The 15,850-nt window shown below is 42.1% G+C and overlaps 1 protein-coding gene across 5 annotated transcripts in view; it reads left to right on the top strand.

Moving 5' to 3' along the window:
- The window catches only part of myt1b (myelin transcription factor 1b), a 122,979-nt gene extending 107,591 nt beyond the window's left edge, over positions 1–15,388 (top strand). For all 5 annotated transcript variants that reach the window (XM_052057831.1, XM_052057832.1, XM_052057835.1 and 2 more), the window contains 14 exons: positions 146–259; positions 1,945–2,159; positions 2,319–2,506; positions 3,709–3,966; positions 4,992–5,146; positions 5,313–5,375; positions 7,085–7,153; positions 7,456–7,518; positions 7,877–7,957; positions 8,477–8,698; positions 9,192–9,283; positions 9,369–9,472; positions 10,186–10,329; positions 10,505–15,388. In XM_052057831.1, coding sequence (XP_051913791.1) covers positions 146–259; positions 1,945–2,159; positions 2,319–2,506; positions 3,709–3,966; positions 4,992–5,146; positions 5,313–5,375; positions 7,085–7,153; positions 7,456–7,518; positions 7,877–7,957; positions 8,477–8,698; positions 9,192–9,283; positions 9,369–9,472; positions 10,186–10,329; positions 10,505–10,648 — 1,912 coding nt within the window. In that variant the 3' untranslated portion in view covers positions 10,649–15,388. The remainder of the gene's footprint in view (positions 1–145; positions 260–1,944; positions 2,160–2,318; positions 2,507–3,708; positions 3,967–4,991; positions 5,147–5,312; positions 5,376–7,084; positions 7,154–7,455; positions 7,519–7,876; positions 7,958–8,476; positions 8,699–9,191; positions 9,284–9,368; positions 9,473–10,185; positions 10,330–10,504) is intronic.
- Positions 15,389–15,850: the final 462 nt, after the last annotated feature.

Raw genomic sequence — 15,850 nt, 5'->3', positions numbered from 1 at the left:
AGAGTTTTCCGCCTTTTTTGTTATTTGCAAGCTCACATATTTATGTCTGCAGGACAGCAATTGTGTCAGTCCACATCAGTGTGGAGTTACATGGTCAGCATTCTCTCGCTAAATATGCATCTTTCTCCTCCTCCAACCTCTCAAGTCTTTCGGGATGTCCCATTGCAGCGGCGGAGAAGCTGTCCAAGAGCCAAGACAAGCAGCTTTCTCAGCCTGGCAGCGACCTCCTCAAAGGAAGTCCCAATGACAGAGTGCTCAGGTGTGTGGCCAAAGACGTCACGTCACATCGTCCAGCCGAACACATGAATTGATTCATTGTGTGTGAAACCGGCTATGAATGTGCTGTTATCATGACTGTTGCATATTTTGATTCATTATTCAAATATTAAGTCCAAAGTGGTCATGCATTCTTATAGGCATGCTTTTGCCCGAGGTGCCATTAATTTGATGCAATCACGGGTATGTAAATCAATGGCTACCTGGATCCCCAATCCGTACGTAATGACATTCTATACTAGCGCTTTATTTTAAGGTTACAACCTTAAATTCTGTGCTTTTAAGATAAGATAAGATATCCTTTATTCGTCCCACACTGGGGAAATTTACAATTTAATATTTATTATAATTATTATAATTATAATTTAATTATCGATTTAGAACACTGCATCATACCAATTGTTTCTAATACGTCGCCTCTCTCTTCCCCGTTAGACTACAAATACATTGTGAAAAATACATCACTGACGGTGTTCATTAAAACCGTCGCGTTGCTGTCTTTGTAAAGGCAGACGTGTTTATTTTGTGACAACTGTTGCTCGGATCCTCGTGAGTGGAGGACCTGCCTTGTGGGTAGTTGAATTCAAGGCACTCCTTAAGCATCCACTCGGGTGGTCTAATCATTAGTGCCACCGTGTTAACACGGATGTCTCTTTCTCGCCGTTAATCTTCCCAGCTGGCCGGGCACCCTCATTATGGCCAAAAGAATGATGATTAGCCTAAATACGACATCTGTATTATGCTAAGTCCACGTTCTTCCTCATTGGTATTTTAATGAATAATGCGGGGAAGATGCTAATTATTCAAACTATAGGGGCATTGTTGGGGGTCACATTCAAGTCGAGTCTTCCCTTGGTGAGAAGACAGCTGAGACGTGTGCGTTGCATGGTATCGAAGTGTTCAACATTCAAGCCACGTTCTCATGGAACTCAAGTTAATGTATTATAAAAAAAAAAAAAAAAAAAGATCAAATCCCCTGTGATAAAGGCTCTCGTAAAATGGTCTTGTTAGGCCCCCCTCTTTATTTGCATTCTGTATGAGGACCTCTTTGACAGCATCGTGACTTCAGGCTACGTCCTGCGTGAAGCTTATTATGAATCAGCATGTGATGGTAGACTGTGGACTACATATGATATTGGATGAAGAGGAGGCTGGACCAAAAGGGGCGGGGGAGCTCAGGAGGGGGATGGATGAAAAGAAAGCAAAAGATGAGGAAGGTGACCCCCACCCCTCCACGGCCTCCCTCTCTTGTTTTACCACTCCCCCTTCTGTTTTTCCTCAGCCTCCTCCTCTTTTCTTTTGCCGTCTCCCCTCACCCTTCTGCCTGGTTTGGCTCTATCGGTGGATTTACGCCAACAGGTCTGACAAAAGCGCTGGCTCTTTAGGAAAACGAGAGGGCTTAAAGCTCATAAATTCTATGCTGTACAGCATGCAAATGTGCCCTCTGCTGATAAGAGAGCTTTTAATCCAGCAGACTCCCGCTAAGTACGCTGTTGCCCGTGTCTTCCCACTCTCGCTGTCACGCTGCTCCTCCCTCTCTTATTCTCTCGTTTGTGTTTGTTTGTTTTTTTTTGTGTGCTTGCTGATTGTGTGATCCTAGACTCCATTTCTGCCTCTCTTCTCTTGTTTGTGTTTTACCCTGACACGTGCTCCTTGTCGTCCTCGTAGGCCCATGTGCTTCGTAAAGCAACTGGAGATGCCCCAGTACGGTAGCTACAGGCCCAACATGGCGCCGACCACACCCCGCGCCAACCTGGCCAAGGAGCTAGAGAAGTACTCCAAGGTGTCCTTCGATTATGCAAGCTTTGATGCTCAAGTGTTCGGGAAGCGTATGCTTGCACCAAAGATGCCCACCAGCGAAACCTCACCCAAAGCCTTCAAAAGTGAGAGAGAATGTACACGTACCACTTGGCCCACTACGAATGCTGTGTTTGAACACTGTTAGAGGGGTTTTTGTTTTTTTTTCACTCAAATGGCACACACCCTTTTGATGACATGTTGAGATCCTTGATTCTTCTTGATGCACACCCTTTTCTTTGCAGGTAAGTCCTCATTCCCCAAATCGTCATCGCCCAGCCTTAGCCTGCACGGTTACGGCAAAGCCTCCTCCTTGGCCTACGACTACTCCCATGATGCCGAAGCTGCCCACATGGCTGCCACCGCCATCCTTAACCTGTCTACACGGTGCTGGGAGAAACCTGAGAACCTTAGCACCAAACTGCAAAACAAGGTATGCCACGACCATCTAAGTGTTGTTGAAATGACCTACTTCTTAGGCGAGGATCAAAAACACATTGTTTACAAGGTATGTCATCATTGTAAAGATCAACCCTTTGATCTCTGCTCAAATCTCAGCAATTACTAGCGCATTGTAGCATGAGACGCGGCAGGGCACAACAGTCTCCTTTCGCCGCTTCTCGTTTCTGCCGTCCCACCACTTGTGTATCATCAAACCGGGCGCTGACTCACAGCAACAGCGGTGGTTGAGATGCACTTGCATCACCTATCCCCTTCTCTTTCATCCTGACATCCCACACACTCCTCATGTTGCTGTTGAATTTGGCCCACAGCCAGTTCCACGAATTACTTTTACACCACCAGGTAGCCTTTTTTGGTTGAACAATCTGGAGCGCAGATCTCCCGTCTTCTACTTGCCGCCCGGCCGGTCTTTCATTGTCTTTTTTTCGCTGTTTCTTTTCATCCGTTCTCACCGGTCCTCTCGTCTGTGCCGGAGTCAATGTTTGCCCCCGTGTTTTCATCTCCACTCGGCCGATACCCCGTGATACTGTTTGCCCTCTCTGAGCACTCAGGTGGTGAAATTGGAATGCCGCTTTGGCCTGTATTGTGACTCTTTCAGTAGTTTTCCTTCACGGCTTCATCGTTTTCCATTTCCCGTCTTGGTTTTAGGAGGATGTCTTTGCCATATTAATGTAGGATGGTGAATGTTTGACGATACAGCAGTCCTAACTGTATCTGTCTCTGTCATGTGACCTAGCTGTGTATGTAGTACAATGGCTCACATCAACAAGGACTGACGCGGATTCTGACATTGAGCCAGTTAAAAAAATCAATAATGGAGCAGGGAGCACGTCACCATGGGACATTTCTGGGAACAGTTCCCATTTCCTCTTCTCTATCCCTTTTATTATATATTCTTTTTGGCCTGTAATCATGCCTGCTGCCATTTTTAGAAGAAATCAAAGAAAACAACACAGCGTGTCACTGTATCTGTTCACTTACAGAACTGGTCACAGAACAGAGAAAAGACATGCTCTCGGTGTCACTGACTTATTTACATAATTGGAGCAGCCTTACAAAGTAAAAGGCGCTTCGGATGAGCCTATGATGAGACTTAAACTAATTAATTATGGGAGGGTTTAAAATCTTTGTTTTTTTGTTGCGTAAGAATACACGTTTTGTGTGTTTCAACAGGAAATGGATATCGAGGTGGATGAGAACGGTACTCTGGACCTGAGTATGAAGAAGCCCATCAAACATGAAGGCAGTCTGTCTGGCACCAGCCCGGGGGTCCGTTCCCCAGACCCTTCTTCTTCCTCGTCTTCGTCTCTGCATCACGGGGGAAGCAGTGGGATGACATCACCAAACCTACAGAGCTACAAGCAGGAGGAGTGGGAGGGGCCTCTGGATTTTACCAAACCCAACCGCCAAAGGGAGGAGGAAATGGATGAGGTCAGTATGTTGCTAATGTTACCAAAAAAAAAAAAGAAAAAGAAAAACATGAATAAAAATCATGCAGTATTTCCTGTGCTGCTGATCACAGAGGAGCTGTTGCAACATAAAGAAATCCCATAAGACACATGAAGGAAAAAAAAACAGGAGTATATTTCCTGTAGCCTTTTCCTCTTTCTATTGTTCATTTATGTCACAGAACGAGTTACTGCTCGGTTAAAACATTGCACTGTGTAACAGAGGTGGTGTGTCAGGTGCATTGCACCATCCTTTCCGTCTGCCAATCCCTACTGCTTTGAACTTTTTCAAAAGAAATACAAAGGGACGGATTTTTAATGACAATACTGTGCATAGCGAAAAATCCCTTTTTTGCCACAAAAAAGAAAGTTAGTCAACTTGAAACAGTGAGCGCACCATGATTAGAAAACTTGTGCAAGTTAACGCTTGTACAGAATACGGACGAGTCAGAATTTAAAATCTCACAAATCCATCTGGCCAGTCTAAATGATGGCTATCAAAAAAAAAAAAAGCGGACACATTTTTGAGTACCACACTCAAATGTGCTGAAAGTGAGAAGTGATTGCAAACACTGCCCTAAACACGTCAGACTCTGAAGAGCTTTGCGTGAACGTGACCTTCAGATCATTTTTTAAATCAGAAGCTGGTAACATTTATTCCTTTTCCAAAAATGATCAGCGTTCATCATCGAGTATCTATCAAATTTTGTCATGTGGTAATTTCAGCAATGACATTTCCTAGTTCATGTGCAAATGGCAGCATGATTTGATTTTTAATCATCTGATGGACCGATTTGACAGAAAGGAGCATTTGTCCGCTTCCTTTCCAAGTATATGCCTTTTCCCAACATTTGTATTTCCTGGGTTTATTAAATATTCCAAATATTTCAATAGAAAACCGCTAAAAAAAAAAAAATTAAAAACAGGAATGCACCTCTGGCCACCCACATTAACAATGATGACCGAGATAATGACTGTGCTTTTAAATTTGAGTTCTCCATTTTCCAGACGGATCATGCCGGGCAGTCATATGTGTCATCCGACCCAGAGGATGGTGACATGATGCAGGACTTAATGGAGGACAGGAAGTACCCTGGAGAAGTCACAACCCCAAATTTCAAGGTCAAGTTCCAGCCCAAGGACAGTAAGAAGGAGCTGCTCTCGTAAGTATTGAGACGACAGAGACTCCCCATAAAGCACGCTTGGGTAGTTCCCATGTGAGGCTACGCCGACAATCGGCACAGTGCTTTGGTCTGCGCTGTTCTGAAAAACTGGCAAAGAGTTGTCTTGTTGAACCCTTGTTTTTTTTTTTTCTCTCCCCCTATTCAGCTGTCCAACACCTGGGTGTGATGGCAGTGGCCACATCACTGGGAATTATGCATCTCATCGCAGGTATGCCTCAGTGCAGTGAACACCATTTGCTTCTGTCTCATTTCGTGAACTTTTGAGTCAAACTGGTGGGGCACTTTACAGCACTCTAATCGGTGATTCGCAAAGTGTGGTGCGAGTACCAATGGGAGCAATTGGCCTCTCTCTAGTGGTCAACTGAGAGAATCGTCGATTTCAATTCACATTCAAATTCAACATTTAAAACATGAAATACTGCACAGTGTAATTTATCAGAATGAAGCGTGTAGCCATTATGCATACAGCACGGTTAAATATTAGTAATTTGTCGTCAAGTATGTTTTTTGGCACAGTTCAGTTGCATTTAAGTTGTCAGCACAATACATTTGATCGTTCTTGTTACAGCTACAGCTGTTGTGAAAGTGCTATATGAAGGTATATTGGATTGTAGAACTGTTTCAGAAAGAAAATGAAGAGCAATTGTTTTAGGTGTAATTAATTTTTAATTGAATCATTATTTAAAGGGACAGTTTGTAAAAATGTGTTTGAGTTTTTCACTGTTCATTATTTTTTTAAACACTATTAATTTCCATAATGTGAAAAAAAAGTTACATCAATGTAATTATTTCTGAATGTAGTTGTAGGTGAAGTAATCGTGAATTAAATTACATAGGGCGTGCCTCCCCTATAGGAGGCTGTCATGTTTCACCGCCATCTTTCTGCTAAGGATAACCAAAGTTGACAAACTTAGCGAACGTAGTCGCTCAACGTCATGAGTACAGCATGTGTAAAAAAAAAAATGCCATGCACTTCCTGCGTCACTTGTGGGAATAATGGAAGTTGTTTGAGATGACGTCTTGTGTGCGCCTCTGCTGAAGAAAGTGATGGTAGACTTGCAAAGTGTGGTCTCCATGAGGCACCGGGTTCTTCAAAATGCCCGCCCGCGTTGGGTTTAGGTTGTTGCATTCTATTGGTTCACCACTAGAAGGCACTAAATTCTACTCACATTACCTTTGAGTGAAGTGTTTTATTTTCCAATATTTAATGTTAAAACTATACACATGTTACAGTGGCCGACAGTAATAAATACACCTCCTAGAAATGAATGATTTATGTTGTTTTTGATGAACACTTTCAAGTTGGTCGTATTAGTACTTGGTGAGAGTTTTATGGTGGTACTTGTAAAAACGTTGGAGAACCACTGTGTTAGACTACAAATAATGCAAACGGCTTTTCTGGTCGTATTTGCCTCGTATTTATGACCTGATTGTTGAGCAAAATCTATGAACTGGAGCACGACTTATTTGTGCCACTAAATGTACTGCCCAAAAATGATTGACATCAAAAACAATGCTATAAGGATGATGGGCATTTGTTTATACAACAATACGTACATTTTGTCATTGGCTCACTGTTTGGCACTGAGGATGGCGACAAAACGACTTCAGTGATGCTGCCGCTTTCCACCATTCTGTTGCATTTAAAGCACTAATTCAAATGTTATTTGAAGCTGTCGCTCCAAAGGCAATAATGTTGTGTAGCACGAAGAGGCAGAGACGGCCAGCGCCACTTAGATATGCATCAGTGATTTGACTCCTTGCCGCCTGTCCTCTTTTTCCTAAATGACCTTGGTATGCCTTGCGATCTTGATTCCCCTTCACTCACGTCTCTTTCCCCTCGTACCTTCTCCTCTGTCTTCATCCTCTTCTTCTGCCTGTCCTTCACTCGCTCTCCTCCCCCAACCGTCCCTTCAGTCTATCTGGGTGTCCTCTCGCTGATAAGAGCCTACGGTCCCTCATGGCAGCACACACCCCTGAACTCAAGTATGTCTGCGCTACACCTTCACTGTCTTCTCACAGCACTGCTACTGACACCCAAACACCACACGGCTTTGATTCTGCTTATCTTCCGTGGTTTGCCGCTATCTCTGCTCAATCTGGTCTTGGGCTACTCTTGCTTGGATTTCAATTAGTGTCGATGTAAATGTGCAATAGCAAGCCCTGAAAAGTGTGGAGTGAAAAGATGTTAGCACACAAAGTGACACTGAAAGCAATTTACAATGGCAAGCTGACTCTCATCATCAACATTTCTGGCAATGTCACTCATTGTTGTATTTTTCCACTAGATGTCCCACCCCAGGATGTGATGGCTCAGGTCATATCACGGGAAACTACGCCTCCCATAGAAGGTAACACACAAACAAAGAAAGGTTCACGCAGCCACTTGCACAGACAATAATCCTACACACACACACACACACACAGACACAGACACACACACACGCACACATGCACATACACTGTCAGTCAGAGAGGCTCAGTGACAGTTCATGACAGAATTAGACAGGGACTACATACACACACATATTGCTATAATTCTATGATTTGGTTCATATCTGGCACTTGAGTTGAAATGGGATTTTGACTTGGTTGAAGTACCTCTGTGAAAATATTCTTCCTTGCCTTTGTTCTTTCTCTTTCTCAAGAAATCACTTGACCAGCCCTTTCTCAACCTTATGTTATCAACTCCATACTTTCTGTTTTCAGTCTCTCTGGGTGCCCGCGTGCCAAGAAAAGTGGAATTAAAACTCCTACCAAGGACAACCAGGAGGACTCGGAGCTTTTAAAGTTCGTAAAGAAAGCCTTAATGTCTGCTTTTAGCAAGACTTACGTAAAATGCAATGAAGGGAGAGCGAGGAAAGTCACTGTGAGTCATATGCCGAGGTAGCGACCTGTCCACGTGACTGCATCAGTCAGGCCCCTGACTCATGGGGAAAGACATTGAGCTTCACATAGTGACTGTGAAAGTCAAGTAATGCACAGCAGATTGTCAATACATATGAAATACATGCGCCTCATGTTGCATTTGCGCACAAAACAGTAATGTCAACATGTTGATGAGTAGTGGTATTTGCATGACATAATGTAAATGACTGAACCGAGTCATTGTTTTTTGCCCCATGAGGGTGTGTAACTTCAATCTTACCTTCAGTTTCTGTTATTTATTTCTTCTGATCTAACCTTCTTGCCCTCCCCGCACCCCCCTCTCCCGCCCCCTCACTCTTTTCTCTTCAACACTCTCTCCACATCTGTCTGTTTCTCCCCCTCTCTGTTTTTCTTCTTTTTCCTCCGATTTGCTCCCAGCAGATGTCCGGTGCCGGGATGTGACAGCCTGGGACACATTAGCGGGAAGTACGCCACGCATCGTAGCGCCTACGGGTGTCCGCTGGCAGCGCGCAGGCAGAAGGAGGGACTCCTGAATGGCACGCCCTTTAACTGGAAGGCCTTCAAGACAGAAGGACCAACATGTCCAACCCCGGGATGTGACGGCTCCGGACACGCAAACGGTAGCTTCCTCACACACCGCAGGTAAGCTGCACACAACAGGTGATCTTCCTCACGGGACATTACATTACATTGTTCATGCAAAATGTTAGTTCATATACAGCACGCTAAATGCCAACATGTCAGTTCAGTTTTGTTTTGGTTTAGCTGAAGCAAACTTAACTTCATTCACATTTGATTCGAACAGTGGCACAACACATGAATTGAACTGTTGTCGTCTGGGGAGGTTGATAAATATAGCCATGTGACATCCACAGAGCAATGAAAGTCGACATGGCCCCTCTGAAGCATTTTACCCAAGAATATCATATAGTATACAGACGGAACGAAAGAGGTCCAAGAACTGACCCTTGTGGGACCCCACATGTCATGGTCATTCGATCAGATTTGAAACTTCCAATTGTCACAAAATAACTCCTTTACTTAGCAGTGTGAATGTATGATGTACCACAAATAAAAGTGTGCATTCACATCTTACTTATTTAATTCATGACGTGTGTAAATGTGTTTTGTGCAGCCTCTCAGGGTGCCCCAGGGCATTGTATGCCAAGAAAAAGGCTAAGTTTCCCACCGAGGACTATCTGAGCAACAAGTTCAGAGCCGGTGATGGTAAAATGTTTATGTGCCAAGAATTATATTTAAACAAATGCACACTGATGAAGTAGTTGATGCGATCTCATTTTTCCTTTTTTAGTTCTGGACAATGACGAGGACATCAAACAGCTCAACAAAGAGATTAATGACCTCAACGAATCCAACAACGAAATGGAGGCAGATGTAGTCAACCTGCAAACTCAGGTGTGTGTCTCTGTTCTTTAACTACATCTTCAGCCCACTGATTTTAATATTAATGTTTAGACTTAATTAATGTAATATACTTAATATTTGGGGGATATGGCTTCTATGAGTTCAGTCAAACCGATTCGCTTAGTGGTGTATTTTTGTAGACCAGATCCTCCATTATTTTATAATATTGCTTTGGCACCATTGCTATTTTAACAGTCCTCTTCATCATCTTGCTCAAATGTTGACAGCAAGATGACACCCAATAATTGACAAGTCAACAGTACTTTGCTTTGCCGTTGCAAGGTTTCCGATGGGATGTTCTCAAAAGGCAATAATAGGCCACTGAGCTTAGAGTGTCACAGACTGTCATCAGCAAGTTGCCGCAAAGATACAGAGGGACTGGGAGAGTCACACCAAGGCATCAAACTTGACATCTGCGAGGACAAAAAAAAAAGCCACCGGTTGTGAATTTTGCTTTGCAACTCCTTAGGAGAGATCGGCAAGTTGTACAAAAAGCACTGATGTATTGAACAGTGCGCATGTGCATTCAAAGGTTTAGACGTCAACTAGACCCACCTGTAGAAGTGCATTTTGTATCGTGCATTTTTGGCTCATCCAGAATTTGCACCCCAAAACCTTTTTTTTGTGGCGTGGAAGTGAACGTTTCTGTATAGTAACAAGAAGGAGCTGAACGAGCATAACCTGGGCGACTATTTGTGTTGCAGATCACTTCAATGGAAAAAAATTTGAAGAACATTGAGCATGAGAACAAGATGATCGAGGAGCAGAACGAGGCTCTCTTCATGGAGCTGTCCGGGCTGAGCCGGGCTCTGATCCACAGCCTGGCTAACATTCGCGTGCCGCACATGGTGAGTTCTTGTCCACACATGCACACGTTGGCACAATGACACACATGCTTACAAACATAGGCGCCTGTACGGGCTTGAGCTCGTTGGTTAGCAAAGGTAGTGACGACTCGTCGCCATTCCCAGATTAGTTTTGCCTCTCGGACTCAGTTGCGATTGGTTGTCGTTTTCACCACAGCAGGAGCCCATCACGGAGCAGAACTTTGACAGCTACGTGAGCACCCTGACCGACATGTACACCAACAAAGACTGCTTCCAGAGTCCCGAGAATAAGGCTCTACTGGAGAGCATCAACAAAGCTGTGAAGGGTATCAAAGTCTGAGACGCGCACGTGCGGAAGAGCAAAGCTGTCCGAATAAGTGTGACAGAGAGCCACAGGGATATTGAAATACGTCAAATAATAGAAATCAAAAACAACAAAAAGGGAATTCAGGTTATTTAAATAAACACAACCCAGGGAGTAATCTATGAGCAGAAAAGGACGCGGACCAAAATCCCCACCATGCTGCTTCTGGGATCAGTGAGGATGTGAAGAGGAAACGAATCCTTCAGGCAGAATGGATGGCAACGTAGCCTAAGGCTACGATATGAGCTACTGCATCTGAGACGTTCCGTATGCCGTATGGTTTCTCATGTTATCTCTTGTGTGTCCTGAGATGTGTATGAGGACAAGTTTCACTGTTGCCCAGATGATCCTATTTGTTTGGTTGCTTGTTTTTCTTTTTTTTTGGGTTTGTTTTTGTTTTGTTTTGCTTTGATTGCTTGAAACAATGGCGAACTTGAAAAGGATGAGGAGTCCAACATTAGTTGCGTAGCATTCACTGTGGCAAGTCTGTGTGTCTTCACCAGCTCTTAACAACCCCAGCGTGCACACACACACACACACACACACACACACACACACAAACAAAACCCAGCAATATGGAGCATGCACTAAACTCATTGTGTGTTTGCTTTGCGTTACTACCGCACCAAAGGAGTCAACACAATGTTGATCCCATTTTGTGAACGCATTCAAGTGGCAAGCTTGATCCAGGATCAGCGAAGGTTGTGTTCTTTCTTGCGTGTGATGACTGTTTCCGGGGTTGAAACAGCAGCAGATGAACAACTTTTCTTTCATCGTTTTCGAAAAACGGACGTGCGCGTCGTCGCAGTGTGCGCACGCATTTCGACTTCACTTAGTCATATCAATAGTATTTATATCAACATAGGAATTGCACTTCATTTCAATGAATAGTTTTGTGGTCCAATGATTACTGTATATGAATTATTTAAATTTGTGAACTTAAATTGTAACTTATTGACATTTATGTTATTGAGGTTTATTTATTTGAAGCAATTTATTTATTGACTTTGTAACACAAGCAGAATGCATCTTTACTGATTAATAACAATTTGCAGATGTCTTACATCAATATTTTAAGAATCTTTATAGATAAACAACAATGCATATTTTTGTTGAGTACTTTTTCAAACAAATGTTTTATAACAAAAAGTCACCTTTTTCTTTTTTTTCCAATTAGTCCTGTTTGTTGTTTTTTTTAAAATTTTGTTTACCGGTTGTTCTTTCTGGTACTGGTATGTTACAAAACACTACTGGAAAAAAAAGAGAAAATATGTATTTATTATTTATTTAACGTGAAAGGAATTGATTGATGGCTGTATATTTATTTTGTTATTTATGTGCGTGATGTGACTATGATGAGTCCGAGTAGTCTTACAGATCCACTGACAATGTTTAAATAAAGACAAAAATAAAATAAAAATCAGCACAGGTATTGTTTGATGGCGTAGGTTTGCCAGCAGGTGATTCAAAAAAAAAAAACTGAACACGGTCACTGTTGTGTTGCTATCTGTTCTCTGTTTTGTTTCTGCCAGCTCATGTTTGCTTTTGGGACAAAAAGAAAACAAGGAAACCAAACAAAAAAAGTGACCTACGCAGGCATTTTGTAGCAGCCGACATAACTCACCCCAAACCTTTATAATGTACTATATATGTTTACACATCATGCATTTGGAAACGTTCTTTTTCTTTCAAAAAAAAAAAAGCAAACAAAACAACACAAAAAAAATTGTACTTCTTTCATTCCAGCTCAATCACGCATCTGTGGCGGCTGCGTTATTTTGAGTTGGCTTTGAAACATACAAACACTTACACAAACCAAACTGTAGGATGGCCTCCGTTTGACAAAAATACACACCCTTGTAGCCTTACTGTAGATCTTTAATTTTATTTATTTATTTATTGATGCACAAAGTGCCGGTAAAAGAAGATGGGAAAATAAAACTCTTATTTCCAAATTCTTGGCATTTTTGCAATGTTCCTATGTCTGGTCATGGGAAGACCACAGCATCAAGAGAGTGGTGATTGTTTCAGATGCCTTTATTTCTCTGCCAAGATGGCCATGAGTACACTATATATTCATTCTGTATAAATAGATTTGAAAAATGCTATATATATATATATATGAATATAAACATACATATATTTTTCCAGTGTAATTGTGGACTTGAGCTTCTACTCCTTATCAAAGCATCACTGGCTGACGAGAAGAGATGTGAGGGCTGTGTATCAATAGGAGGCAGTTACACTCAGACCTGCTCAACTGTGGCTTTAAATACAACACTCGCTCGAGTTGAAGGCAATTAGGAAACATAATACGTTAGGGTTGTCGGGAAAAGTGTGACCACTCTGCCCGCTTGTATTTTATTTGTCCTTAATCCATAGATGTTAACAGAGAGACATCTACTCCCTGTACGTCGTACTGAATCTAAGATTGATACTAGATGTTTGGCTCTTTATTTCTGGGTGTCATGTAAGTTCCTGTAGAGTTGAAGAAAAAAAAAAGAAAAATGAAAGGGGGGGACATGATGATGGCGCCGAATAACGTTCTGCACATAATGTTTGGCAATGTTGTGCAATTATTGTATTGTTACTGGTCAACACCAGCTGGTCCTCTATAATGTTGAAACAAGCAACAAGGAGACTTTTAGTGTTAACCCTGCCTCCTAAGTGGTCTGTCGCAGCTTACTGTGGTGTATATTATGATCCCCGTGTGTAAATGATGTCAAAGGCATGTTGTCGGTGTGCTTCTAGCCAATGTAGAATGGAACTCAGATGTGCACTTTCTGAAGAACTGTTGAAAAAAAAATGCCAGCATTTAATTTTTGTTTGGTCCAAAAACAAGCTTCCCCCTTGATGTGCTGTCAGAAATATAGTAGGAAGCAAAATACTTTCACAGCCACCCTACCGCCCCCCCGCCTTCTAAAAAAATAACAACATAAAATACAAATAAAGAGATTGGCTTCTAGCTGAGTTTGTCTCTCAACTGAGTGACACCACAGGTCAACAGTTAGCTGAGGCCTGGAGCACTAAGCAAGAAGGCATAGTGTGTGTAGGAGTGGGAAATTGATTTACCAGGCTGCACAATCTTTCTCTTTTGGAACTGTTTGTTGCATAAATATGAGTCCATCACTTAAAAGAATGTCAACGCTTTTTCTGACCTACCCTCAAAGAACCACCCCCCCCCCCCCCACGTCTTGTGTAACCTTTCCTCGGGAAATATGATTTGGGTGCATTAGTTAACAAAGTACAGCATCACCCCCCCCCCCCTTTCTCAAAATGCACGAGAATACTATTTATGACTGTGAATATTTTCCCCAATTTATTTGATATGGAATGACCCCTTTTAAACTGCTTGATGAAATTGTCTAGCGAGGTATGTAAATGATGATCACAGAGGCCGTAAAAAATGTACCATGCTCCAAAAATGTCAGCCGCCGTAGCCTAAGGGTGCTGACTTGGTGCCCACACATTGTATGTTTGCTTCTTTAAATGAAATTTCCCTGTGACGGAGTCAGTAGTTGCATGATGACTGTTAAACATGTGGGAATGTCTTTAAAAAAAAAGCGGCCAGGGCCCACTATGTCACACTACTTTCCCCCCCCCTTTTTTTTCGGGGATGCTGTGTCACTTTCAGGGAAATAGCCTGGACCCAAATCCAGCAACAAATTCAAAAGTGAAATAAGAAGTGATATTTGCATTCTGGTTTTAGTTCAGGTTCTCATCTACACACAGTGTGAACCTGTAGGAGCAGAACAACAAAGTTTGTGTGGCACATTTCATTCAGCTGACTAAAACCAAAAGAGCCCAACTCCCTCCCGCTGTAGTTTCAAGATGTGTGGTCTTATCATGCGTGCCTTTCTCATGCCTCCCATTCAAAAATAATGGTATGTTTACACTGCTACACAGTTTGGACTGGATATCTTTACTTGAGGGGGTGTTATAACAAACGGTAACATACAGGCAAACTTTTTGTTCAGGCAAAAGAAACTGTGATCTCATCATTTGATTCAGGTACCAAACTGCATGGACAGTAGCTGTGAAGGAATAACAAAAACAAAACAAACAAACAAACAAACAAACAAAAAAACACATACACCACCCTTAGATACTGCAACAGTGTGCAGGGCATTATTTTAAAACATGTGGACGTCTGTAGATATTTCTATTAAGAGGAAACAGTGTTATAGTTGTTGTAATGAAGACAATTGGTGAAAAATCGTTTCTGACAAAAGAAAATGCAACCACAGCCAAGGCTTGTCCTGCTAGCACATTTTTACAGAGATGAGCTATTTTTACTGGTGATTTTCTAGGCATTGATATTGATATCCTTTTAAATAAGTGCAACACTTCCAAACTTACAAGCACTTCCACAATGATAGATTGTATGGTATTTTTTGTTACTTTTGTAGATACGGTTGTTACTTTGCTACTGCACCATTTTATAAAGTGGGACAGGTCTTGGCTGTGTGTGCGTGTGTGTGTGTGTCCTCGGGGTCTCTTTTTCTTATGGTTTTAAAATATGATTGCTTTATTTAATTTATTTACTTATATATTTTTAAGTAAGACACTGTAGTTTGGCCGAATTTGTGATTGTGTGTTTGTGTACATGTTCCTGTGTCAGTGTTCTAACCCAGAGAAGTGATGTCAGTTGTTGTGGGCGTATGAATCATTTTAAATGTTCTCTATGAAACACAAATAAAGACTCATAGACATGGACAGCTCTGTCTCTCGGTGTTTTGTGTTCCGTTTGGGTTCGATTTCATGAAAATTGATCGATTGACACCACCACATGCGGTTTGAACAAGAAGTGTGTATTTGCCTACACATCACTGTACAATTGATCCACATGATTTCAATGTGGCCAACAACTGAGCCATTGGGGATCTTAAACACATATTTTAAGATTAGCATTTGTATCTGACAAATTAAATTGCCAATTATGACGAATATCATTATGGACAAGCAGTATGCTATGACATTGCACAATTCTCTCGTCAAAAATGGGGCCTCGGATTGTTAGTGAGAATACAGTTGCAGTACATACCGCTTTCATGGACTGTATTGACCTCTAGTGGAGAAGCAAGTAAAGTTTTCAAATGGATAGATCCATACAGCCGTCCATTTTCTAATCTGTTACCTCACCAGTGTCGCCGGGGGGTGCTGGTGCCGGAGCCTATC

The sequence above is a fragment of the Hippocampus zosterae genome, chromosome 2, assembly GCF_025434085.1.
Source record: "Hippocampus zosterae strain Florida chromosome 2, ASM2543408v3, whole genome shotgun sequence".
Taxonomy (NCBI): Eukaryota; Metazoa; Chordata; class Actinopteri; order Syngnathiformes; family Syngnathidae; genus Hippocampus; species Hippocampus zosterae.
This window is presented reverse-complemented; position numbering and strand designations above follow the sequence as displayed.